The 26,077-nt window shown below is 36.1% G+C and overlaps 1 protein-coding gene and 1 long non-coding RNA gene across 4 annotated transcripts in view; one reads left to right on the top strand and one right to left on the bottom strand.

Moving 5' to 3' along the window:
- The window catches only part of LOC306656451, a 561,410-nt gene that overhangs the window by 381,082 nt on the left and 154,251 nt on the right, over positions 1 to 26,077 (top strand). The window lies entirely within an intron of this gene.
- On the bottom strand, positions 543 to 26,077 carry NOL11 (nucleolar protein 11). 3 transcript variants are annotated; one of them, XM_079131596.1, is made up of 18 exons: positions 25,894 to 26,077; positions 23,935 to 24,048; positions 23,753 to 23,809; positions 22,535 to 22,683; positions 20,671 to 20,728; positions 18,082 to 18,226; positions 16,530 to 16,718; positions 11,643 to 11,719; positions 10,045 to 10,168; positions 8,726 to 8,814; positions 8,305 to 8,379; positions 7,105 to 7,289; positions 6,870 to 6,995; positions 6,115 to 6,345; positions 5,436 to 5,514; positions 4,844 to 4,936; positions 1,187 to 1,294; positions 543 to 947 (listed from the first exon to the last, which is right to left on the bottom strand). In XM_079131596.1, exons 1-18 carry the CDS (start codon positions 26,032 to 26,034, stop codon positions 831 to 833), a joined length of 2,157 nt encoding a protein of 718 aa, XP_078987722.1. In that variant the 5' UTR covers positions 26,035 to 26,077; the 3' UTR covers positions 543 to 830. The 3 variants fall into 3 exon arrangements, with proteins under 3 accessions (XP_078987722.1, XP_078987723.1, XP_078987724.1); XM_079131597.1 differs by having other exon boundaries at positions 6,115 to 6,285; XM_079131598.1 differs by lacking the exons at positions 22,535 to 22,683; positions 23,753 to 23,809; positions 23,935 to 24,048; positions 25,894 to 26,077 and adding an exon at positions 21,440 to 21,561.

Raw genomic sequence — 26,077 nt, 5'->3', positions numbered from 1 at the left:
AATAATTTGTAAACAGTATTTAAAGGTGATTAAAATTTTCTACTAATTTAGGGCTGGGGTTGTGGCTCAGTGGTAGAGCACTTGCCTAGCATATGTGAGGCACTGGGTTTGATTCTCAACACTGCATATAAATAAATGAATAAAATACAGGTCAATCAACAATAAAAAAAAAAAAAAGCAAATATTATAAAAAAATTTCTACTAAATTAAAATGGTAGTCATTCTGTGAGTTCTGTTTTTGGAGGGACAGAGTGGGGACTGAACTTGAGGGTACTTTATCACTGAATTTTTTATCCCAGTCCTTTTTATTCATTTTCATTTTGAGACAGGTCTTGCTAAATTGCCAAGGCTGCCTCAAACTCCCTTAGCTGTCAAGTCACTGGGATTATAGGTGTGTGCCACCATGCCTGGCACTGACCTCTTACACCAAAAGCACAGATGCGCTGGGGCAGCTTGAGACTTTCATCATAAAGCTAACCTTCCTAGAATCACTGCTTCAATGGTGATTTTTTATTCAAAGAAAAACTATTCAAAACACAAAATAAGAAAATAGACTTTTATCAATACACAAATAAGTTTACTTAAAATCAGGTAAGCCACATATTTAAAAAACTTTCAGACCTTCTCCCAGCACTGTCCACAATCTAGAGTAGGCTCATGTGAAACCTGTAGTCCTGCCAAGGAGCAATATGTGATCGTCCAGATACTCACTGACACCGTTTTCTTGACACTGAGAGATGGTCACAAACAAAACCTTTTTTGCTTGGATGAACATGAAGAGTTCACATAAAACAGCTTCATAAAATGCCTATGAAGGAAAACTGCTAATATCAGAAGAGTTCCAACACTTCAATTGAATATAATCCTCTATTATTCTTCTCTTGATTTAATTTCTGTAGCTCTCGAAAACTTACTTCGATCTTGTTGAGTTCGGAATAAACACATATCTAAAAAAAGAATAATTCAGAGTAATTTTTATAATAATTTCTAGATAAATAAGCAAGTTTTCCATGATTACTTATGAATTTTCCATGAGTAAAAAAATTTGTGGGGGAGGGGGTGCCGGGGATTGAATCCAGGACCTCGAACATGTTATCCACACTCCAAGCTACTCCATGAACACATTTTAAGAATAAATTGTAATATAAGTACAAACAGAATTAGTACATATCAAAAAGTCACAAACCTGGGATTTCACAAACTTATAAAGATTTATCAGGAGCCTTTTTGCTTCTGGTATCATTACCACAACAGTAAAATTAGCATCCAGAAGTAGACATATCCAATCCATGATCTGAAGATAAATAGAAAAAGGAAACTTAAGATTATAAATTAAATTTTTTTTTTTTTTTTTTTTTGGCGGTGCTGGGGATTGAACCCAGGGCCTTGTGCTTGCAATGTAAGCACTCTACCAACTGAGCTATATCCCCAGTCCTATAAATTTAATTTTAATTCATGTATCAAATTCATAATTATATCAGTTACAAGAAAAATAAGTTCTGATCTTCCTGCCTCAGACTCCCGATTTTCTGGGATTACAGTCCCACACCACCACACCCAGTTAAGAATGTAAATTTTTTTTTTTCTTTTGCAGGGTAAGAGAGAAAATGAGAGGAAAAGAGAAAGGAAAGAGAAAGGGAGCACGCTAGAGAGAGTGGAAATCGAGGAGGAGGAAAAGCAAGTGTGTAGGAGAGAGAAGCAAGGAATATAAATTTTTGATAGGAAAGCTAGATTGATATTTTTTCCAAGGGGGAGTTAATACTAATCTTTTTATTTTATTTTATTTTTTAGTTGTTGATGGACTTTTATTTTATTCATTATTTATATGTGGTGCCGAGAACTGAACCCAGTGCCTTGCACATGTTAGGCAAGTACTCTACCACTGAGCCACAACCCCCAGCCCCTGATCATTTTTATTAAAACAAATTTAAGTTCACTTTTTTTTTTGGCAGTACTGGGGATTAGACCCAGGGTCTTGTACATGCTACACAAGTAGACTACACTGGGCTACAATTTCCAGGCTTTAAATTTACTTTTAAGTAATTATCTGTAGTCACAAAAAAAAAGGACCCATTCATCTTCATTTCTTACTTGTTTGTATTTTGTGGTACTAGGGATCAAACCAAGGACTTTCACAAGATAGGCAAGCACTCTACCACTGAGCGGTAGCCCAAACCCCTCAATTTCTATTCTGAAAGACACATTACACATTATGCCCCAAGGATAGGGTATTGTGTATCACAGGTGAGTTACCATGAACTAAAATAAAGTTATTAATATACATTTATAAAAATATTCTGTGGGGCTGGGGAGATAGCTCAGTTGGTACAGTGCTTACCTTGCATGCACAAGGCCCTGGGTTCTATCCCCAGTACTGCAAAAAAAAAAAAAAAAAAAAATTCTGTGTAGTTCTACATCCTCAAATGGTATAGAAACACACAGAAATCACTCTCATAAAAAAGCATTAAGGAAACTGGTTATTCACTTGTGAAGGGGAAGCTGATCCCTACAAAACTCTTTACAATAAAATAAATACTATGTCAGGCGCAGTGGCGCAACACCTACAATCCCAGCAACTTAGGAGACTAAGGAAGGAGGACTACAAGTTCAAAGCCAGCCTCAGCAACTTAGCAAGGCCCTAAGGATATAGCTTAGATGAACGAGTGCTTGCCTCCCTTGCACCAGGCCCTGGGTTCAATCCCCAGTACCACCAAAAAAAAAAAAAAAAAAAGGGCTGGGGATGTAGTTCAGTGGTTGAGCACACCTGGGTTCAATGCCTATACCAAATACAAACAAACAAAGAAATAAATTAATTAGGGGGCTGGGGAGATAGCTCAGTTGGTAGAGCGCTTGCCTTGTAAGCACAAGGCCTGGGGTTCAATCCCCAGCACTGCAAAAAAAAAAAAAAAAAAAAAATTAAATAAAACCATGAAAGTATTAAGAAAACAGGATGACTATAATCTTACTGTGGGAAGGGCCTTAAACATCACATGAACCTTTAAGAAGTTATTAAAGGAGCAGGGGTGTGGCTCAGTGGTAACACACTTGCCTAGCACCTGTGAGGCACTGGGTTCAATCCTTAGCACTACATTAAAAAAAAAAAATAAAGGCACATTATGTCCATCTATAGCAAATATATATATATTTTTTTGATTCATTGTACACAAATGTGGTACAATTTTTCACTTCTCTGTACACGATGTAGTCACACCATTTGTGTAATCATACATGTAAAGGATCATGATGTTTGTCTCGTTCCATTTTCTTCCCCCCCCCCGCCTCCTCCCCACCCATTTCCCTTTACACAATCCAACATTCCTCCATTCTTCCCTTACCCTCTCCCCGCTTAAATTTAATTTTTTAAAAAAGAAGCTATTAAAGGAAAATCTTAGAACTTTTTAAAAAAATTTTTATTAGTTGTTGATGAAACTTTATTTATTTGTATGTGGTGCTAAGAATTGAACCCAGTGCCTTGCACATGCTATGCAAGCGTTCTACCACTGAGTCACAATCCCAGCCCAGCAGAGTACTTTTGTAACAACATAAAAATAAAATAAAAATAAATAAAAAATAAAAACTTTTCTATGTCAAAAACTGCTGAAAAGAGTAAAAAGATAAATGACAGAGAAAAGAGGCTTATAATGTATCTGACAGGAAAAGGCTAATTACTTTAATATACAAAGAAAAAAAAGATTGGAAATGCAATAGAAAAATGAACAAAGAACCTGACTTAGCAGGTTGTTAAAAAAGATTTATATTTCATAAAAAGAAATATAAATGGATAATAGAAATAATAGTGTACCTCTTCCATTATCAAAGAAATGAAAATTAAAATAAGGTAACGTTTTATTAACTTTATGATGGGCAAAGAATAAAAAGTTTGACATATTAGGTATCAGTAAGAATGTGGAAACCAAGGCCTGGAACCTTGATGGCAGGAGTAGCAATATCACACTCTGCAAAGATAACTGGGCACTGACAAAATGAGAGAAGGATGTCTGTGTCTATTCCAAACATAAAAGAAAGTTCTTGGGCCAGGTTGAAGCTCAGTGGTAAGGTACCTGCCCAGCAAGCACAAGGACCTAAGTTTAATCCCTAGCACTCAAAAATACATAAACAAGCTCAGGCCATATAGCCCATCTCGTAGAGTGCCTGCCTCTCATGTTGGAGGCCTGGGTTCGAGTCCCCAGCACTCTGGGATTGTGGAAATAACAAACAAACAAAAATACATAAACGAATAATCAGAAATATTTTAAAAATTATTTCTAGACATGAAGGAAACTATATATTGGCAGGATTGAACTCAGTGAATGTATTCCCAGTCCTTTTTATTTTTTATTTTGAGATAGGGTTTCAAAAAGGTGTTAAGACTATCTCAAACTTGTGATCCTGCTGACTCAGCCTCCTGAGTTGTTTGGATGACAGGTGTATACTACCATGCCCGGCGCTAAGAAAATTATTGGCAAGTCTCATAAGTAAGAATCAGGAACTTAAGATGAATTTAGGGCTGGGGATACAGCTCAGTTGGTCAGGGTAGAATGCTTGCTTTGCATGCACTAGGCCCTGAGTTCAATCCCCAGCACCACTGGAAAAGTAAATAAATAAATAAATAAATAAATAAATAAATAAATGAATAAAGTTGTGTAATATAGAATTGTGACCTAATCTATTTACTTAATTAAGAGTTCCTATTCCAACTCCAGTGATCTGTATATACGACGAGGGAGGAGATTCACATGATCTCCCTAATTTCGGAGGAGACAAGGAAAAATCAGTTACTGATTTCCAGATGCTGAGACTGCATAAAATACAACCTGTCTGAAAAAGTAAAAAGTTTTCTGACCTGGCTTAAGGTTGGTGGGTGTATTCCAGGAAGAGTCATAGTAGCATTTTCACTACACTTCAAATAAAGGAAATACAAATATTGCAGAAATAGCTGGGTGGAAAGAAAAAAAGCCAAGTTATCATCTTGATAAAACAAATTTTCTATAGACATACTGGAAGAAATTCTCAGAAGCTGTCCAATCAAATCATATATCACACAAATAAGCTAGCTATCTGGGGACAAAGAAATGAATAAAATGTCACTGCCATCACTGAGGAACTCATGTGGTTTAGGACCAGTGGGTGATAAATTTATTCTGTTTATAAATAACACGCAGAGAAAAGAGAATTCTTCTTTAAGCAATTCTTAGTGTCTACTTATTTATAACTTGTATGGCTTAATGTGGGCTTTGAGCGTGGCACAAATAAAATGCCAAGGTCTATCACCCAAAAATCACTCTATTCCCTAGGCACAATTCCTTCACCATGAAAGAACTTGATAACCTTTAGAATGTCTTAATAGCTGGTCAATAGCTGGTCAAAGTTAAGCAGAACAACTTAAGTCACAATTATTTCTGTTTATATTCTATGGGACTTGCATGAATACTTACAGTGGTATGCTGTGCGGGGATGTCCTTCAAGTGAGGCAGAAGAAATATTTCACTATATGCTGAATGAAGAATTGCATTTCTACTCAGGACTAAAGGAAAAAAATCTTACTTCAACAAATAAAGTTTACTCTATTTAGAATATAAGCAATTCCCTTCCTAAATTTATATGAAAGTGTTACCTATCTAGAAAGAATTCATCACCAAATACTATCCCAGTCGAGAGATCATCTGGAATACTTAATTAATATAAATACTAGTTTTTAGAACGGATCGCTTGTAACTCAGTAGGGTTTCTCATTCTTTCTCCCCCTCACTCCTCTCTTTTTTGCATTAGTGAGGATTGAACCTCAGGAAGCTCTATCCCCAGCCCTTTGTAAAATTTTTTACTTTGAGGGAGAGTCTCACTAAGTTGCTTAGGTTGGCCTCAAAATTGTGATCCTCTTGCCTCAGCCTCCCGAGTATCTGGGATTATAGGCATGACCATCTTGCTAGCCACAGCATATCTTTTAAATTAAGAAAACGGATTTAAATTATTCAAATATAGCATTTAATATAATCCATTTTCAAGGGCAGACTCAAAAAATAAGTTATCTTATGTAATTACTCCTTAGTTACGGCTAAGCATACAACTGTATCCCTAGAAAGAGATCATGCAAGGGAAAATTGTTTCAAAGGATACAACAGAGCTGCTCTTTTTGGTGTCACAGGGCATGAGGCAGTCTCCTCCATTGCATTCTGAGGCTTTTCATTTACCTCTTGATTACAGTTACCGCAGTTACCATTTTCAGGATTGAAGCCATTTTGAAGAATTTCAGTTTGCTCTTCCATTTTCTCATCTTGTTTGGTATCACTATAATCAAAAACTGACTCCATATTGATATTAATTTCTTGAAGACTGTCATCACCAATGCTATGATGTTAATTGAAAGCAAGAGGTTAATTCTTATCATTACTTGAACATTTGGATACAAATTCATTTTCTTTTTTCTTTTTTTTTTCTGGTACTGGGAGTTGAACCCACAAGTGCATTATGACTGAACTACATCCTCAGTCCTTTTTATTTTTAAGTTTGAGTTATGGTCTTACTAAGTTGTTTAGGGTTTCAATAAGTTGTTGAGGGTGGCCTTAAACTTGTGATCCTTCTGCCTCAGTCTCCCAAATCACTGAGATTACAGGTGTATGTCACCACAATGAGTTTTACTTTTTATTTTGAAACAAGGTCTCTCTAAGCAGCTTAAGGTCTCACTAACTTGCTGAGGCTGGCCTTGAACTCATGATCTTCTTATCTCAGCCTGACAAGTTGCTGGAATTATAGACATGTGTCATGGCACCTGGCTAGCAAATTCATTTTCTAAGTACTTCAACACTTAGAAATCAAATAATTTAAGAGATCAAAAATGTAGTGAAGGAAAAGACCACTAGGTTCTAACTTACCTCAAGAAAAGTTTTAAGCAAGCGCAGGTGACTGACTCAGGAATATCAGGAAACTGTTGCAGACAAAGCTGTAACATCTGTACATCTGTTTTTTCTAAGGCAATTTCCATTAAGCCAGGGCATAAGCTAAGAAAAAAAAATTGAAATAATTTTTATGTATTAAGAAAAATCTCAACTATAAAAAACAAGGTCAAAAGAGTTATGCACATAAAGTTAGGTGTATATAAACACCTACCTGTAGGAAAGTGTGTGTGTTTGAATAAGCTGCATGAGACAGTTCCTGGGATAAAATGATGGTTCTGCTTTACATCTTCCCAGAAGTCCTGATACAATGTCCCCAACTAGTGTATGAAAGTCAGGTGTCCATTTGACAGCCAAAAACTTACGTAGTTCTACTTCAATGTGTTTTTCTGAATCTTTCTGAAAGGACAGAATTAAAAAGTTTGGTCTGGCACATTAATAAATGTCACTCTGAACTTAAAATTTCCTAGCACAACATTTTTTCAAGTCACTAACAGTATTCATGCATTCCTATGAAAAGAACTGACACTACAATTTAGTACAAAAAGCTGTACAGTAAAAAAATTCCAGAGTTTAGAAAGCTAAATCTTTACAAGCAAGGCTAAATAATAAATGACCAATAAAAGTTCAATGAGATAATTATGAGGCCAATACCAGAACACTGACCTAACAAGATGATAGTAAAGAAGCTATCAACCTTAATACCAAATGTAGCTATAGCTATAAAAAATGTTCATTAAAAAAAGGTAGAATGAATGGGTATGGCTGAGGCAGAAGGACTGCAAGTTCAAAGCCAGTCTTAGCAACTTAGAGAGACCCTGTCTCAAAATAAAAAATAAAAAGGGGTGGGAATGTGGCTCAGTGTTTACCCCTAGGTTCAATACCAGGTATCAAGAACAAAAACAAAAACACTCAAACATATTAGTACAGACACCAACTTTCATAACAAGACACCTAAAGCTCAAGAAATAAAAACATGAATCAATAAGTGAGACAGCATCAAGTTAAGAACCTTCTTTACAGCAAAGGAAATAAGAATGGAAAGACAGACCTACAGAATGGGAGAAAATCTTAGCAAGCTACTCCTTCAACAGGAGATTAGTATCCAGAATGTATAAAGAACTCAAAAACTTACCCTAAACAAACAAAACAACAACAACAATAACCCATCAATAAGTTAGCAAAAAAACTACACAGACATTTCTCAAAAGAAATACAAATGGCCGGTGAGCGTTGCACACGTGTAATCCTAGTGACTTGGGAGGCCAAGGGGCAGGAGAATCACAATACTACACAAGCATGCATGCATGCATAAATAAATAAATAAATAAATAAATGGTAGAATAAAGAGTAGATGCAATTTATTTTTATCCATTTGGGTTGATTTTTCCTATTTCCAGTATTTTTTCTTTACCTTTATGATTGATAGAAGTTGTTCAGATGCTGGAACTTCTGGCTGTGAACTCACTTCAACTTTTTTTCTCCTTAACTGGAATTAAGTAAACTGATTAGGATCTCAATCACACAGTGTCAAAAGTAAACTGTTACAGGGAAAGACGGTTTTATTTCAGTTTTGAAATAAAGTATGTGAAGGTTTTTAAGGTTTTTGTCCATTTTCACAGCTGGACCTTAGCACCACAGACACGACAATAAAAACTGGTAGTCCCCCCTCATCATTTTTGGATGAAGGCTACGAGGATACTGGGTTAAAGCATCAAAGTGCACTCTCAGATCAAAGCTGTAAGAGTTGTATAGTTGTGAATCATTAAAATAATTTAGCATTATCTGTTTCCCAATATTTGTTGTAACATTTCTCTTTTAACGACTAAACTTACAATTCTCCTTGATGGCTCTGAGTTCTGTGATCCAAGTCCATATCCCTGAGATGTTTCCCAGTTAACAAAATGGGGTATGGTGTGAGTGCCTAAGAAAACATAAAATATAATATTTCTGTAATATTTTGACCTACAATTATTTACCCAACCAAACAAAGAACAATAAACAACAACCATTCATGCAATTTAAGAGAGGTTTTTAGCTAGGCACAGTCGCCTATAATCCCAGTGACTCAGGAGGCTGAGGTGAGAGGATCGGAAGTTCAAAGTTGGCCTTAGCAACTCTGCAAGGCTTTAAGCAACTCAGTGAGACTCAGTGTCTCAAAATAAAAAAATAAAGGGCTGGGGAGATAGTTCAGTTGGTAGAGTGCTTGCCTTGCAAGCACAAGGCCCTGGGTTCAATCCTCAGCCCAGCAAAATAAATAAATAAATAAATAAGGACTGGGGGTGTGGTTCAGTGGTTAACAGTCACTGAATTCAATCCCTGGTGCCCTCCTCAAAAAAAAAGAAAGAAAGAGGTTTTAAAGTCCATGTAATTCTACTAACAACCTCAAATCAGTGAATTATAGTATACTTAAAGGGCAGATGCCCATACTAGCAACATTAAACTATCAGTTGATCCTGACAGTAAACAAGGGAGTAATGGTAGTACTAATTCTGCTGTGAGGAATCTTTCAACTTCCCATAGCCTGTGAAAGTCAGAAAAACACTGGCATTAAAAAGTGTATCAGGATCATGAGTTCAAAGCCAGCCTCAGAATTTAGCAAGGCCCTAGGCAACTTAGGAAGACCCTGTCTCTGAATAAAATATTAAAAAAAAAAAAAAAAAAAGGGGGGGGGGGTTGGGGATGTGGCTCAGTGGTTTAAGTACTCCTGGGTTCATTCCCCAGTGCTGAAAGAATGTATCTCCAGTCTGTAGCAGCTCTTGCAATGTGGACTATTCCCACAGTAGTTGCCTTGGTCAAGGAAGTTTCAAATTTCAACATTAAGAATAGGCAGGGGTCTGGGGATATAGCTCAGTTAATAGAATGCTTATCTTGCAAACACAAGGCCCTGGGTTCAATCCCCAGCACTGAGAAAGGGGGGGGGGGGGGGAGAACAGGCTATGTGGGCTGGGAATGGAGCTCAGTGGCGGAGCACTGGCCTAGTATGTTTGAGACCATGGGTTCAATAACCAGGTACCATTTACGCATATAAAAATAATAAATTAAGTCAATAAGAGGTTATGGGCATCTATATATGAAACTTGTAGTTATAAAATACCTTTATTAATAAAATGTGTACACACACACACACACACACACACATGTAAGTTTCTACCTGGATCTTGACTATGCTTGAGTTTTCCAAGAGCACCAGCTAATGATGACACTTCACACTTGTATGGAATCACAGTTAGAACTTTTCCATGCAGCATGAACAAATTTTCACCATAATACCACAGCTGCAAAAACAATAATCAAAACTATGTGCAAATTTCTCTCTAATATCTAACTCAATAAAGTCTTACATCTTATTACACTGTCTTACTATATAAGCTATCTCAATATAACAATAAACAAGGCAAAGTCAAGAAACTTTCAAAAAGAATATCCTATGTATACCTTATTAGTTGGAGTAAGGTCAAGGGTAAATAAAGCATAACTAAATGGCATTTTTAAATCAGAAAAATCTGACCAATATATACATTTAAAATAACTGGGCGGGTATGAGACTCTGTCTCTAAAATTCTAGCAACTTGGAAAGCTGAAGTAGCACTGCAAGTTGGAGACCACCCTCAGCAACTTAGTAAAACCATTTCAAAATAAAAAGGGTTGGGGATATAGCTCGGAAGTAGAGTGCCCCAGTTCAATCCCCTGTACTGGAAAATAAATAAATAATGGATTGTTCAAAATCAAGTCACTATTACATATTTACTAATATGATAATTTCCAAGGTTATTGTAACACAAAGTGTAATAATGTCGTAAATGAAACATGCAGAATTGAACACTCTTTATATCTTATGATTTCAATTTTAAGATCATAAAAATAAGATAGGTACATGAACAAAAAGCTTGTAGACAGAAATCAAACAAGTTCGTTAGAGTGGTGAAATTGTGAGTAGTTAATTTTGTTGAAATCATTTGTTTATAAACAAATTAATGCTGAGAAACCTAATTTCTTTTTTAAAAAAATTTTTTAGTTGTCAGTGGATCTTTTATTTTATTTATTTATATATATGTGGTGCTAAGGATTGAACCCAGGGCCTCACACACCCCAGGCAAGCACTCTACCACTGAGTCACAACTCCAGTCCCATAAGAAACCTAATTTCTTTGTCCTATAAAATTATCAATAACATCCTATTGCTCTGACATTTTGTTTGCATGTCTAAACAATGTTCATCAATGTTGGTAGGTACAAAAAGTACAACCAAGTACAAAATAGACAAGGACTTTGTTTTAGGAAGTTTGGTCAACTGTAATTATTTAATTAGTTCCATATAACCTAAAAGATGAATTTCTTAGGAAAATAACACCCTTGGGTGTAGTACAAAATAAACTAAAAAGACCAAATTAAAGAGCAGCTAAAAACAGAAGTTATTTTATTAACTAGCTAATTCTTCTCCCTTGATTTAGTAGTAGCTACAATTGAGTCTTTTTTAAAAATGATGAAACGGGCTGGGGATATAGCTCAGCTAGTAGAGTGCTTGCCTCACACGCACAAGGCCGTGGGTTCAATCTCCAGCACCCCCCCCCCCCCCCAAAAAAAAGATGAAACATACAGAAACTATTAAAACAATAGCCAAATAAAATGTATTCTTTCAGGTAAAAAAGAATTTAATTATATTTAGCTCTAAAGAGATTTTTTCCCCTCCAGAATATTTATCAGTTACAAAAATAAGTAAATTTGAAAAAGTCCTTGTGAAAAAACTTACTTGACCACTGCTCCCTTGTGGTAACTCTTTTGAAGTCTGCAGTGTTTGAAATTTTATGTTCCATATGGAGAGGCAGTCTATAAAATAGGACACACAAGCTCAGATGTAGTCATAGTGTAAATAGAGGATACACTGGGGTGGGGAAAGGAGTCATAGGCAAATATACAAGTTCATTTTATTAAGTACAAGAACGGGTAATAAAGAAATGAGACACATGGCAAGAAGTGGACCAGAAAGATGAGCTCTGAAGAAGGGAGGTCTTAATGGTTGGTTATAAATCTGTAATTTAAAAAAAAAAAAAAAAAAAAAAAAAAACAGCCCAGAGTGGTAGTGTATGCCTGTAAACCCAGTGGTTTGGGAGGCTGAGACAAGAGGCCTATGAGTTCAAAGCCAATCTCAACAACTCAGCAAGGCCCTAAACAAGAAAAATAAAGGGTTGGGGATGTGGCTCAGTGGTTAAGTGCCCCGGGTTCAATCTCTAGTACCAAAAAAACAAAACAAAATAAGGAAAAAATACACCCAACAAAGAGAAGCCCGCGACCAGATGGCTTCATTGATGAATTTTATCAAACGTTTAAAGAATTAACACCAAACTCTCAAAATACAAAAGAGAAGGGAACACTTTCTCACTCATCACATGAGGCTTATATTATCCTGAAACCAAAGTGAGACAAAGACACCACACAAAAAAATCTATAGATCAATATCCCTTATGAGTTCGGATACAAAAAATTTTCAACAAAATACCAACTATATGAATTTGAAAACATGTTAAAATTCATGACCAAGTGAGCTTTATTCTAGGGATGCAAGGTATGTTCAACAAGAAAATCAACCAGGGTAGCATACCACATTAATAGAACAAAGAAAAAAAGTCATTCGATCATCTCAGCTGGCACAAAAAAAAATTCAACAATTCAATACTCTTTCATGATAAAAACACTTAGAAAACTAGAAATAGAAAGGGAGTTCCTCAATAAGATAAAGGGTATCTGTGAAATATCTATGGCTATCATCATACTCAATGGTCAAAGACTGAAACTTATTTATTTATTTATTTATTTATTTATTTTAAGACTTTCTAAGATATGGAACGAGACAAGGATTCCCATTTGCCTACGCTACTCAATACTGTACTGGAAGTTCCATGGATTAGTCAGGCAAGGAAAGAAAAAAATGTATCCAAATTTAAAATGAAGTAAATTTATTATTTATATTTATAGTTGATATGACTCTGTATAGAGAAAATGCCAAAGACTATGCCCAGGTATATACAAAGACTATCATTAATAAATGCAGTTAGAAAATTTTAGGGTAGAAAATCAACACACACAATTCAGCTGTTTCTACAGAAGAGAAGTAAAAAAATCTAAAAATGAAATTAACAAAAAAACTTCAAGGGGCTGGTAATGTAAAACACTTGCTTAATTAGCTTGAAGTTTGAGTCATAGGGAAACCAAAAAAATAGAAAGAAAAGGATGAAAAACATTTCCATTTACATTAGCATCCAAAATAATGAATTTAGCTAAGGAGGTAAAAGCTTAGGAAAATAGATGGACAGACATCCTGTATTCATGAATTGGAAGACTTAACATTGCGAAGATAACACTGCACGAAGCAATCTACAGATTCAATGCAATACCTATCAAAATTATAATTGTTTCTTTTTGCAGATATGGAAAAGCCAAGTCAGGTGTAATCCATAGTCCCAACTACTTGAGAAGCTGAGGAAGAATCACAAACTTGAGGCCAGCCTGGGCAACTTAGTGAGACACTTTCTCAAAATGAAAACAAAAAAGTCTGGGGATGTAGCTCAGCAGTACAGCATTAGCCTAGTGAGCATGAAATCATAGGTTCAATCCCGAGTATGGCAAAAGAGAAAGAAAGAAATGGGAAAGCCAATCCTCAAACTCATAGGGAACTGCAAGCCAAACAATCCTGAAAAGAAAAAGAAAAAAAAAAAAAAAAAAATAGCCAAAATAATCCTAAAAAAGAATAAAGTTGGAGGACTCATATTTCCTGATCTTAAAATTTACTATAAAGTTGCATTGCATAATCTAAACAGTATGAAATAGAATAGTCATCTACGGCCAAATGATTTTTCAACAAGGATTCCAAGACCATTCAAAACGATGCTGGGACAACTGATTAACCTCATGCAAAGGAATGAGATTGGACTCTCAGTTCATACTGTACACAAAAATTAACTGAAAATGGATTAATAACTATAAGAGCTAAAATCATAAAACTTAGAAGAGTTTTATGGGATCAATCTTTGTGACTCTATTTGGTAATGTAGAAATGACACCAAAATCCCATGGAACAAAAGAAAAATATAGATAAGTTGGACTTCAACAAAATTAAAAATCTTATCTTCAGAATGGGAAAAAAAGTATCTGGAAATCACGTCTTGATAAGGGCCATAATATATAAAGAACTCTTACAAATGAACAAAAAGACAAATTACCTGATTAAGAAACAGAAAAAGGACTTAAGTAGGCATTTCTCCAAAAAAGATAATATAAATGGCCAACAAGCATATGCGAAAAAAATGGGAAATGCAAATCAAAACCATAAGGAAGTAGTACTGTATAACCACTATGATGATAACAGAAAATATGAAAAATAGCAAACATTGCTGAACATGTGGAGAAATTGGAAAGAACCCTTGTACAATATTAGTGGGAATGTAAAATAATTCAATCATTATGGAATTCAGTGGTTCTTCAAAAAGTCAAACACTGAATTACCATATGATCCAGCAATTCCATTGTTAGGTATATATCCCAAAGAATCAAAAATTGGTACTCAAACAAATATACATGTACATACACGTTCATTCCATTCTCACAATAACCCAAAGGTGGAAATAGCTAAAATATCCATCAATGGATGAATAAATAGTGGTATACACATGCAACGGAACGTTGTTTTGCCAAAAAATGAAAGGAAGAAACATCAAAAGAAATAAAGAGAGAGAAAGAGAGAGAGAGAGAGAAAAGAAATACTGATACATACACAATGTAGATGACACTGGAAAACATTATGCTAAGTGAAAGATGTCAGACACAAAAGGTACTGAATGATCCTAGAATGGGGAGCAACTGCTTAATGGGTATATGTGTTTTTTTTTTGTTGTTGTTGTTGTTTTTGCATGGTACTAGGAATTCAATCCAGTGACACCAAGTTACATCTACAGCCCTTTTTACTTTTGGGAAAGGGTCTCTCTAATTGACCAGGCTGCTTGGAACTTGTGATCCTCCTGCCTCAATTTCCTGAGCAGCTCAGACTGCAGGCATGTAGCAATGTGCCTGCCAGTCAGGTTTCTTTTTAGGGTGATAAAAATTTCTTAAAACTAAGAGATGGTAGTTATACAACACGAAAAGAACCATAAAAGCAAAATCAATCTACTAAATGACACTGAATTGTTCACTTCAAAATGGTTATTTTACATTATGTGACTTTTACCTCAATTATCATAAAAAAGGGTGAATGATTAATATGCAGCTAGAAGGATAAATGCACTGCAGAATATCCATTCAATTAAATATACAGCTGTTTAAGGAGGAGAAAAAAAGCAAGGAAGCTAAAATAAGTGGAGACATGGGGACCTCTAAAATGTATCTAGTAGGCGAATAAAGTATACAACAGTATATATGGCATGTTACCATTTGTCCAAAAAAGGAAAATAGTAGTATTAGCTTGTACATATACAAGAAAGAAAAGCAGCAGCAACAACAACAAAAAATCCCTCCAAATCTCTAGAAAGCGACACAGAAAACTAGTATTAATGACTGCTTTTTGGAGGAGGAGGAGGGTAGGGGAGGTGGGTAGAGCAAGATTAAGAAAGAAGAGGGAGAGCACAGAGAGAAACACAGATAAGCTGGTTAATATTCAGGACTCGAGTGGCAGGGAACACGGCATAACAGAATTAACTTGCTTGAGTTAAATCCTAGTTCTAGTACTTAGTTACTAAACACCTCAATTTCCTTATCTGTAACATACTGATAACTACTTTCTCTCACAGGGTTTTTAGAGAAATAAATGATAAAAATAATGAGAAAGTACATACAAAATTTTCAGCAGATGATAGTTTTGCTATAACAAGTAGCTCCTATTAAATCAGTTTTATTTTTCATTCTTTTTTTTTTTTTGCAGTGCTGGGGATTGAACTCGAACAGGCTAGGCTCAACCACTAAGCTACACACCCAGTCCTGTAGCTCCCGTCTTAATAATAAAGGAAACACAACAAGTACACAGGTGAGGATGGCCTGAATATAGAAGAGGATTCTTGTCCAGAAATTACAAGACAAGGCAGGAAAAAGTACATGGGGTATACATTATGGAGAGACCCAAATTCTGAGTTTTAGAGTACAGGCTGGGAGTCCCCCAGTCTTGTACAGACAAGAAGCAACTGTGTTATTCATGATAGAGGGATAGAAGACTGGAGGGTGAAGAGATGACAGCCCTGCTTAGAAGTCCCAGAGATCAAAAGCATACCAGTAAACCCCAAGATGTACACTGTCCAAGTCCAGTGGATTTCCAGACTGTGAAATGTCACTAAGAATTCAATCTGCTAATGCAAAGCTTTCCAGGATTTCTAATGCTATAGGCTGATGGATCGTCATTTTACTTCTTTAAGACATCATAGTCATAAGCAAGGGAGTAATACAAACAAGTGTTTTACAAAGATTAATCAATGCTGAATGAAATCAAAGGCTTATTCAAGAATTAGAAAGTTACACAAATAACTTGAGTGAGTATGGTGATAAAGAGAATGAATTAGGGTAGTAATAAAGAAATTTAAAAAGAACAGGAAGACTAAAAGCTATAATAAATTTGAAGGAAAAAGGTAAAGGACTTCTTAACTGATTGAAGTTTAGTTACCTTTAGAAGCTGGCACTGGAGGTCCCAGGACTGCTATGTGATCTTGATCCAGGACAGTGAGTGCGACACCAGTCCGAGAACTACCAGACACAACAGCTTTAAGCAACTGTGATCTAACTACCCTCTGATTTTTTTCTGTGTCACTTGGATATACTGGTATCAAGCTTTCATATATACATCCATCAGAGCCTGTTGGAAAAAAGTATTAGTGGTTCATTAGTGGGTAAAGGATGTTTCTTCATCTATTATAGTTAAATGTAATGGGTTGTTTCTAACATTTTAACAATCTAATAAATAATCCAATCGGAAAAAGAAACAACAATCACATCAATCTGGGCTTTCCCTTAAAGAATACACTACAACTTTCAAATGGGGAGAGGGTTATAGTAATAAAAATCACAGTAAAAATGAAGAAATAAAACTGAAAATATATGTAATAATTTAAACACTTGTTATAATAATTGGGAGAGGTCTACCAGCACTAAAGGCAATCTACTCAATAGAGATATCCCTGATTAGAAAAAAAAAATTTTTTTTTTTTTTTTTTAAATTTTGTCCTGGGAAATAAACCCAGTGCTTCACCATCAAGAGATTAATTACACCAGGCACGGTGGCACATGCGTATAATCCCAGTGGCTCCGGAGGCTGAGGCAGGAGGATCACAAGTTCAAAGACAGCCTCAGCAAGTTAGTGAGGCCCTAAGCTATTCAGTGAGACCTTGCCTCAAACCAAAAAATAAAAAAGGCTGGGAATATGGCTCAGTGGTGAAGCATTCCTGGTTTCAATCCCAGACATAGACACAGACACACACACACTCTCTCTCACATTAATTTTAATATGGATGTTTCTGAAATATTGCTCTCCCCAGCACCATTACCTTTTCAAAACAACTTGAAAAGAAGCCATAAAGGACTTGAGGAGAGAATACCACAAAAGGTTTTTCTGTTTTTACCCTAGAGGCATAAAACTATGGTTATACTTCAAACCATTACATAGAGGTAGATTCCAAGGTATTAAAAAATCTTTAAAAAAGAAAAAAAAAAATCGACAAAAAGCAGGTGACACAGGCCAAAGCTTCTCTGTTAAGTCTCCTTTTGATCCACCTGTCTCAGTCATTGTTCAAAGAAAGGTACACTGAATTTAATGGCTGGAAAAGAGTAATAGACCATTCAATGCCACACAGATTATATGGTCCCCTAATTTCTCTATCAAAGAACCTGGGCCTTATTGTAAGAATAAAAGGAGGCTTTTCTTTTATTATAGATATTATATCATTACACATTGCTTATGGTAAATTTTAAGACATAAAAGTCACAGAAAAAATGTTTGAAAACTCTGCTGTACCTGAAGTATTTCAGTACCCCCTCAGAACACAGCACCAACTGATCTAATGCATGGGCAAATTTGGCCACATACAAAACAAAAAGACATAATGTGTTAAAGAAGCATGAAAAGGAAAGTGCTATAAAAAGAAAATTGCAAGATTGAAAACTATACACTAACCTATTCTGTCCTTCTATTTACAATTGTTGCAAGTTTAAGGAAAACTCACTTATTGACATCAAAGAGATGAATTTCCGATCCACGTATGCAGTAAAATTCGGTGTAATACATTTTTCTTCTTTTCCAAGTGAAAGTGTGTATTTGCTTAAGTTTTGTGAGTTGAACATTTGTACATAAGCAAAATAACTTCCATGCTGCAATGAAAGGGTAATTTTAATTTATAAATATTCTTATTTCAACCAACTATATTTAAATGTTAAAACTAGGATTTGTGGGCTTGGCTGTAGCTCAATGGTAGAAGCGCTTGCTTTGTACATGTGAGGCACTGGGTTAGATCCTCAGCACATTAAAAAAATAAAGATATTTTGTCCATCTACAACTAAAAAAAAAATACATATATAAAAAAAAAATAGAAGTTATTGCTCCATTTTTTGGGGTGGGGTACTGGAGATTGAAACTAGGGATGGTTCATCCCCCCAGCCCCCCCCTTTTTTTTTTTTTTGCGGTGCTGGGGATCGAACTCAGGGCCTTGTGCTTGCAAGGCAAGCACTCTACCAGCTGAGCTATCTCCCCAGCCCGCCCTTTTTGGTTTTGAGACAGGGTCTCAATAAGTTGCTGAAGTTGGCTTTGAACTTTCAATAATCTTGCTTCAGCCTCCTGAGTTGCTGGAATTATAGGTGCTCACCACGATGTCTGGCAGTTGCTCCATTCTAATGACTTTAATGATACTTAAAAACTTCCTGTCCAGTTAAATTAATTATAGTAAGATAGCATAGTATAGTAAATAAGTATAGAAATAATTGGAACTAGTATACTTTTTTTTTGTACTGGAGATATAACCAAGCAGAGTTCTACCACTGAGCTATATCCCCAGTACACTTTTTAGTGTTTTCACTGTAGTATGCTGATTTTAAGTCCTTTGTGTATAAATCGAGGTGTGGGATAGCTGGGTCAAATGGTGGGTCCATTCCAAGTTTTCTGAGGAATCTCCATACTGGTTTCCAGAGTGGCTGCACCAATTTGCAACTCCACCAGCAATGAATGAGTGTGAGATAGTGGAACCAACCTAGATGCCCTTCGATTGACAAATGGATAAAGAAACTGTGGTTATATATGCACAATGGAATATTACTCATCCATAAAGAAGAATAAAATTATGACATTTGCTGATAAATGGATGAAGTTGGAGAATATCATGCTAAGTGAAATTGGCCAAGCCCCCAAAACCAAAGGCCGAATGTTTTCTCTGATAAGTGCATAACAATAAATAGCGAGGGGGGTTGGGGGGGGGAAGAGAAGAATGAAGGAAATTTGGATGGTGAAGAGGAAAATGGGGTGGGAGGGGGTGAGGGACAGAAAGATAATAGAATGAGACAGACAGCATTACCCTATGTATATGTTTGATTACATGAATGGTGTGAATCTACATTGTGCACAACCATAGAAATGAAAAGTTGTACCCCATTTGTGTACAATGAATCGAAATGCAGTCTGTAACTCCTGTCTTACATAGGTTTGATCACATTCAAGGATTATTATACTTGTGCTTCAACCAATCTAAATTGGATTCTTTAATGTTGTTTCACCATAACACAAAAAGCATGAACTTGTATTAATCCTATATAATAGATTGATCATGCACCGCATCCACAGGTTGGAAAACCATGCCATTTTCTGGAATTTAAGGTGTTGCATTATTTCATCAATCATTTGTTTACAAAAAAAAACCTAAAAAATAAATTAAAAATGTGAACCTGTCGGGTATGGAGTAACACCTGTATCTTGGTATAGAATTGATCTTTTTTTGTTTGATTTTGAAATATCTGATATTAATTTGGAATGAGGTGTAAGCTTCTGTTAAAATGTATTCGAAGACCCTTTAAACCAGTGGATCTGAAACAATTTTCACACCATTAGTGGTTGAAACATACCTTTTTAGGTATTTTGAGGTATTTACTATTAACTAAATTTAGAAAGTTTTTAGGTTCACTCTAAGTGCAGTAAATATTACAGACGTTGGATACAGTGGGATTTTCTGTAGATTTTACTTAAGAGGAGGTGAGTATAAAGCAATTTGCAGTCATTATTGTAATGACAATACTGTTCAAGTGCAAACCCAAAACAGTACAGCTTTTAAATTTCCAAGCATTTGGTAAACTCGCTGTTTTTTTCTGTTGCCAATAGCACACTGCTTTTCCATTAATGGAGATTTCATGCCTTTCAAGCATTTTAAATATGACAATATTTATAAATGTGCGATTTAGAGGAATTGTTTAAATTCTTTTTCCTAATTTTCTTTCTCTTCAGAATAGATTCTTTCAACAAGTAATTTGTAGTAATGACTGTGTTGACTTCAATTTTTGGAGTGTAGTAGCTATGTTAAAGATTAACTATTTGGTCTTATTGAAGCCAACACAGAACTTGCTGCTGTTTTTTCTTCAGTGATAAATAAAATACAGAATTAAAAAAAAAAAAAAAAGAAATGCAGTCTGTAAAAATAAAAAGGTTTTAATAAAAAAATAAATAAAATATTTAAGTCTTCTTAGAAAATCACTAACATATCATTTTAGTTTCAAAAATAATACAGATGACTTTAAAAATTTCACACAATGGACAAGAAACTAAAGAGGTCACTTACTTTTTCAGTAATAAAAATTAAAGCAGGATGCCTAAATACCATGAAAAACTTTGTCCACCTAAAAAAAATTACAAAATGAAATAATCAGTTGAAACATATTATGCATAAAATTTAAGAAAATATCTATTATTAATTATCTTTGGAGCCAAAAAGGCACCAAAGAACACTTAATGCAATGTTTCAAAATATCACAGGCCATGAATAGGCATTTCTGTCAAATGCATTTCTGGTTTAAATGCAGGTTGAACTTCTCAGGTGACAATCTTTTTTTTTGTACTGGGGATTATACCCAGGGCCACTCTGAGCTACATCCCCAGCCGCTTTAAAAATTTCTTTTTTATGTTAAGACAGGGTCTCATCAAGTTGCTTAGGGACTCTTAAGTAGCTAAGACTGGCACTTCAGATCCTCCTACCTTAGCCTCCTCAGTCGCTGGGTGATAGGTGTGACGCTACACCTAGCCCTCAGGTGACAATGTGAATTGTAAAGTTTCAAGAGAGAGATGACAGTACGCAGGGCTTCCCAAACCTAAATCAACTTCCCCCATCCCCTTTTCTTCAGAATTACTTTTGGGACTAGTGTTCTGAGGAAAACATTTGGATGTCATCTGCCTTCAAGTAACAGAGGGAACTAAGTTGCAGGTAGGCTAAATATGGCTCATAACTAAAGCAGGCTAGGTAGTTTTTTGGCACCCAAAGATTTTCCCCAAATACAGATGCTCACACCTCAGAGGCATGCAGTCTAAAATCAAGCTAGTCATTGTCCACTTACTAAGAAAAAGTCTTTGCTTTGAGTAGAAATTTAGTTTCCACCAGGTGGACCTGGAAAGGCAGCAAGTCAACTGAACAGGAAATGTGATGAAATAATGAGGATCAGAGAGATGTGAAATCAAGAAATGTCCTTCTATCACTTGGGCGAGTCATATTTCCAGTTTTATTCCAGAATCTGGGAAAGCAGAGGTCTTAAAGCACTATCATGTGTGCATGTATGAATATGTAGCAACAAATTCCATCATTACATATAACAATAATGCACCAATAAAAAAATGAAAACAAAAAGATTCAAAAGAGAATAAATAAATGAATAAATAAAATTAAATTAAAAAAAAAAAAAAAAAAAAAAAACCAAAGAATACTATCATGACTTCACTTAACAATCTGTACCTTCCTCCAGAGGAAAAGGTTGTGACCTGGCAGTCAGGGAATATGAAAGAAAAAGATTTTGGTCTTTGGGATTATTCATTTCATGATCAAATAACTGACTATCCAAGTTCTCTGTCATTAGAACTGGACGCATATGACTATGGTTTCCTCAATCATCTATATTACCCTAGAGGATTTTGGGGATGTTAGTTTAGTCAGTGTCTTACAAATGGTTTTTAATTAGGTTTTTGTTTTTTGGGTTTTTTTTTTTTTTGTGGCGCTGGGAACCAAACCCAGGGCTTAGTGCATACTAGTACCAATGAGCTCTAATCACAGACTTAGTTTACTTTTATTATGTATATAACCAAATATACTTTTTTGTTGTCGGTTTTTTTTTTTTTTTTTTGCGGTGCTGGGGATCGAACCCAGGGCCTTGTACTTGCAAGGCAAGCACTCTACCAGCTGAGCTATCTCCCCAGCCCCGCAAATATACTTTTTGAACATGGCAAAGAGTGTAATAAAAAAATGCTTGGGCTGGGGCTGTGGCTCGACGGTAGAGCACCTGCCTAGCATGTGTGAGGCACTAGGTTCAACCCTCAGCACCACATAAAAATAAACAAATAAAATAAAGTTATTGTGTCCATTACAACTAAAAATATTTTTTTTAAAATGCTTAGTACATTTCGCTTTGGTAAAAAATTCACTTATAAATATTGTAACTTACTTAATCACTTCTTCATCAGAGATTACAGTTTCAATTTTCTGTTGGGGCTCTGCAAGCAAGGCCTCTAAACCACGAACGGCACCTTCTTTGAACTGCACTACTGGTTCTGTCCCTTGTATTGAGTGTATCCTATATACCTCAGCTGACAACTAGAAAAATATTAAGAATATTTCAATTTTTATTCTAAGACAATTTACACCTGATATACTAGGATAAAACATTATTTTTAAGCTACTGGTTTTCATTTTGATTTAATTTTGTTATACGAGTATGTATAATTCTAATATCAAGTCTACTCAAAATACAATCAGAAGTCTAACTTCTCTGTTCTTAATCTTTCTACCCTGTCCCCTTCTCTCCTCCATAAGTAACCATTTTTATTTGTTTTTTGGCTTACCCACTGTGAATATGGGAGGCTGGGCTAAAATATGAGCTCCTAAAACCACAGGTGAAAGGAGATACAAATAACACCACTAATACAGTTCTGGTGTTAAAGACTGATGCTCCAATTATGACTACAGCCTGAAACCCCAAGAAAAGAACTTAATACCCATATGTGGGGTTAAAAAAACCCACTGAGCAAAATTCAGGATTATTTTACTGCAAAGTAAACAGAAAAATTAGAGTCAAGTCAGAGGATAGCACAACTAGCAGGACAGAAGTTTCAAGGGTCTAGGCAACAAAAGCAATACATCTTAATTAGCCCTATAGAAAGTCACTCTAAAAATGTGTCAATCATATTTAGATTAAACATTTAGAATTGGAAGGAAGTTTTGAGATCAACCTCATTTGAGAGCCTCCTCATTTTATCAGTAAGAAAACTTAATTTAATATACTTTAGGTCATTGGTAGGTAAGATATATCTAGTCATGGTTTTTTTACAGGTCACTCTTAAAGGTCTATTCTATATATTCTAAGAAAGGGCAAAGGAAGTATTTGTTCTCATGAAAGACACACCCAAACATCCAGACTCATGGATAATCATTCATGAATTAAATTTTCAATCTCATGGGATAATAAGGTTTATATTTTCTAGTCTATTAACATATGAATTGGAGTATGTTATCAAGACATATTATAAGATAACTAAAATGAAAACTGATTATAACCTTAGGCTCACTTTCCCAGAGGCATTAATATAAATAACATATACTACATTATGAAGATTCAGTGTCACCAATAAGCTAAGTAAATATTTAGGAAAATCCAAAGACTTACTGTAGCTTTAAACACTTTATCCAGGTTTACATCTTCATTATTCCATATTCTCAAAACCTTAAATAAAAGCATACAGTTAAAAAGTATCCTATTCTCTTTTTACATAATATAATAACCACAAATATTAATGTATCAATATTTGTCTTGTGTTGTATATGTAATATGCAAGTTTTTAAACTCACCTTGTTATCATGTACAACAATATACTCTCCAGTTTGAAAGTTGCACACAGCAGGACATGTTATAATTTGACCTTGTTTCACTGACCAGCTCCCCAAGGGCTTCTGATCTGAAACCTAATGAAAGTAAGATAAAACACTATTCAAGAAGTTAATTTTCAGACATTAAAAGCAATTAGACTTACAATAAAAGAAGTCTTTTTTTTTTTTGGGTGCTGGGAATCGAACCCAGGGCCTTGTGCTTGCAAGGCAAACACTCTACCAACTGAGCTATCTCCCCAGCCCCTAAAAGAAGTCATTGTAATGACAACATTTAACAAATTTCTTAAGATAAAAAAAATAAAAAGTCACAGACAAATACTGTAGGATTTCACTCATCTGAAGTATCTAATGTAGTCCAAATTGATAAAGACAGAGGAATGGTGGTTGCCAGGGGCTGGTGCAGTGGGGAGAGGAATAAAACTACTATTTATTATTTAATGGGTGCAGAGTTTCAGTTTTGTCTTTGTGGACTGAACCCAGGGACACTTTTTCCACTGAGCTATATCACCAGACCTTTTTATTTTTTATTTTGAGACAGGGTCTCACTTTGCTTAGGGCCTCACTCAATTGCTCAGGTTGACCTTGAACTTTCAATCCTCCTGTCTCAGCTTCCCAAATGGGGGAAAATTACAAGCCTGTGTCATTCTGCTCGGACAGATGATAAATTCTATGTTTTTTTTTTTTTTAATATAGTTGTTAATGGACCTGTATTTTATTTATTTATATGTGGGGCTGAGACATGAACCCAGTGCCTCACACATGCTAGGCAAGTGCTCTGCCACTGAGCCACAACCCCAACCCCAATTTTATGTCTTTTACCACAATTAAAAATTAAATGAAAACATAAAAACAACTACTTTACTAAAGTGAAAAATCAAGTACATTAACACTGTTAATTAACACTAGTACCTTTAAAAAATTGATTTCATTATGGGTCTGAGCAGGGACGTTAAATTAAGCAGGGATAACTAGAATCGAGTCCATTCAATTCCAACCAGTCAGTATTATTCCCATTACAAATCCACTGGACAGCCGAGGTAAAGACCAATAGAGTCACCAGATGAGTCTCAACCAACAGTACAGGGAATTGTTGGCACCCCGCCTCCCAAACTTTGAAGTAGGTGGCTAACTTTTAAATGACAGGGAAAACTATGTTCAGCAGCCTACATAAAAATAACTACTTTCGGGCTGGGGAGATAACTCAGTTGGTAGAGCGCTTGCCTGGCAAGCACAAGGCCCTGGGTTCAATCCCCAGCACCGCATAACAAAACAAAACAAAAAACTACTTTCTACGGACCACCAAAACCAAGGTTAAGAGTGTTGAGAATCAGGGGGAAAAAGGTGGCGGGACGTGCGATTTCCTGGGACTCATCTCTAGGATTAGTAGCGTGAACCAGTTGCCCCCATACAAATGACGCGAAATCAAGTTTCTGACCAGGCTACCAAGAAACCTCGGCCTCTCCAATGGCCAAAAGAACCCCTCCTCCCAACGAATGGGGGCTGAAGTGGACAGACAGAGGCCTAATCCATGTTCCCAGCCTGCCAATGTCCTCCTTTGAAGCCCAATCTCCACTGGACCCCTCTGCGGGCAGCAGGGTGACAGACTCCCCGGGAGAGACCCTTAGCAGGGACATCTCCGGGAGACTCCAAGGGAAAACAGGTTCCTTTTCCTTTCGCAGTGTCTCCCACGTGCATTGAGACGCTCCGCCACTCACAACTCGGAAATATGCCTTTCTCTACAAAAAAATAAACAATCCAGCCCGATTCTGACCCCGTTCAGCGTCCCAGACAGAGACCAAGACTGGCCTGGTCTCTGCTAAGGCGCCTCCCAATCTTTTTCTGAAGCTGAGAAACCCGAGCTTAAGGCTCCTTGCTCAGAAAGGGGAGAGACAGCAGTCGGGGCTCTCCTGCCGCCCTCACCTTATAGAGGATGACGGTCCTGCTGCTGTCCGTCACCAGAAACTGGTCTGTTTTGTCGCTCGGCTCCACACCTAGGACTCCGTCAGGCCCGGCGCCCAGGGCTACCGCAGACAACGTGAATTCTTCTTCCAGGGCTGCCATTTTGGCCAGACCTAAGGACAGCGGCGCATCTCTCCCGGCAGGC

This window comes from Sciurus vulgaris (assembly GCF_902686455.1).
Source record: "Sciurus vulgaris genome assembly, chromosome: 3".
Taxonomy (NCBI): Eukaryota; Metazoa; Chordata; class Mammalia; order Rodentia; family Sciuridae; genus Sciurus; species Sciurus vulgaris.
This window is presented reverse-complemented; position numbering and strand designations above follow the sequence as displayed.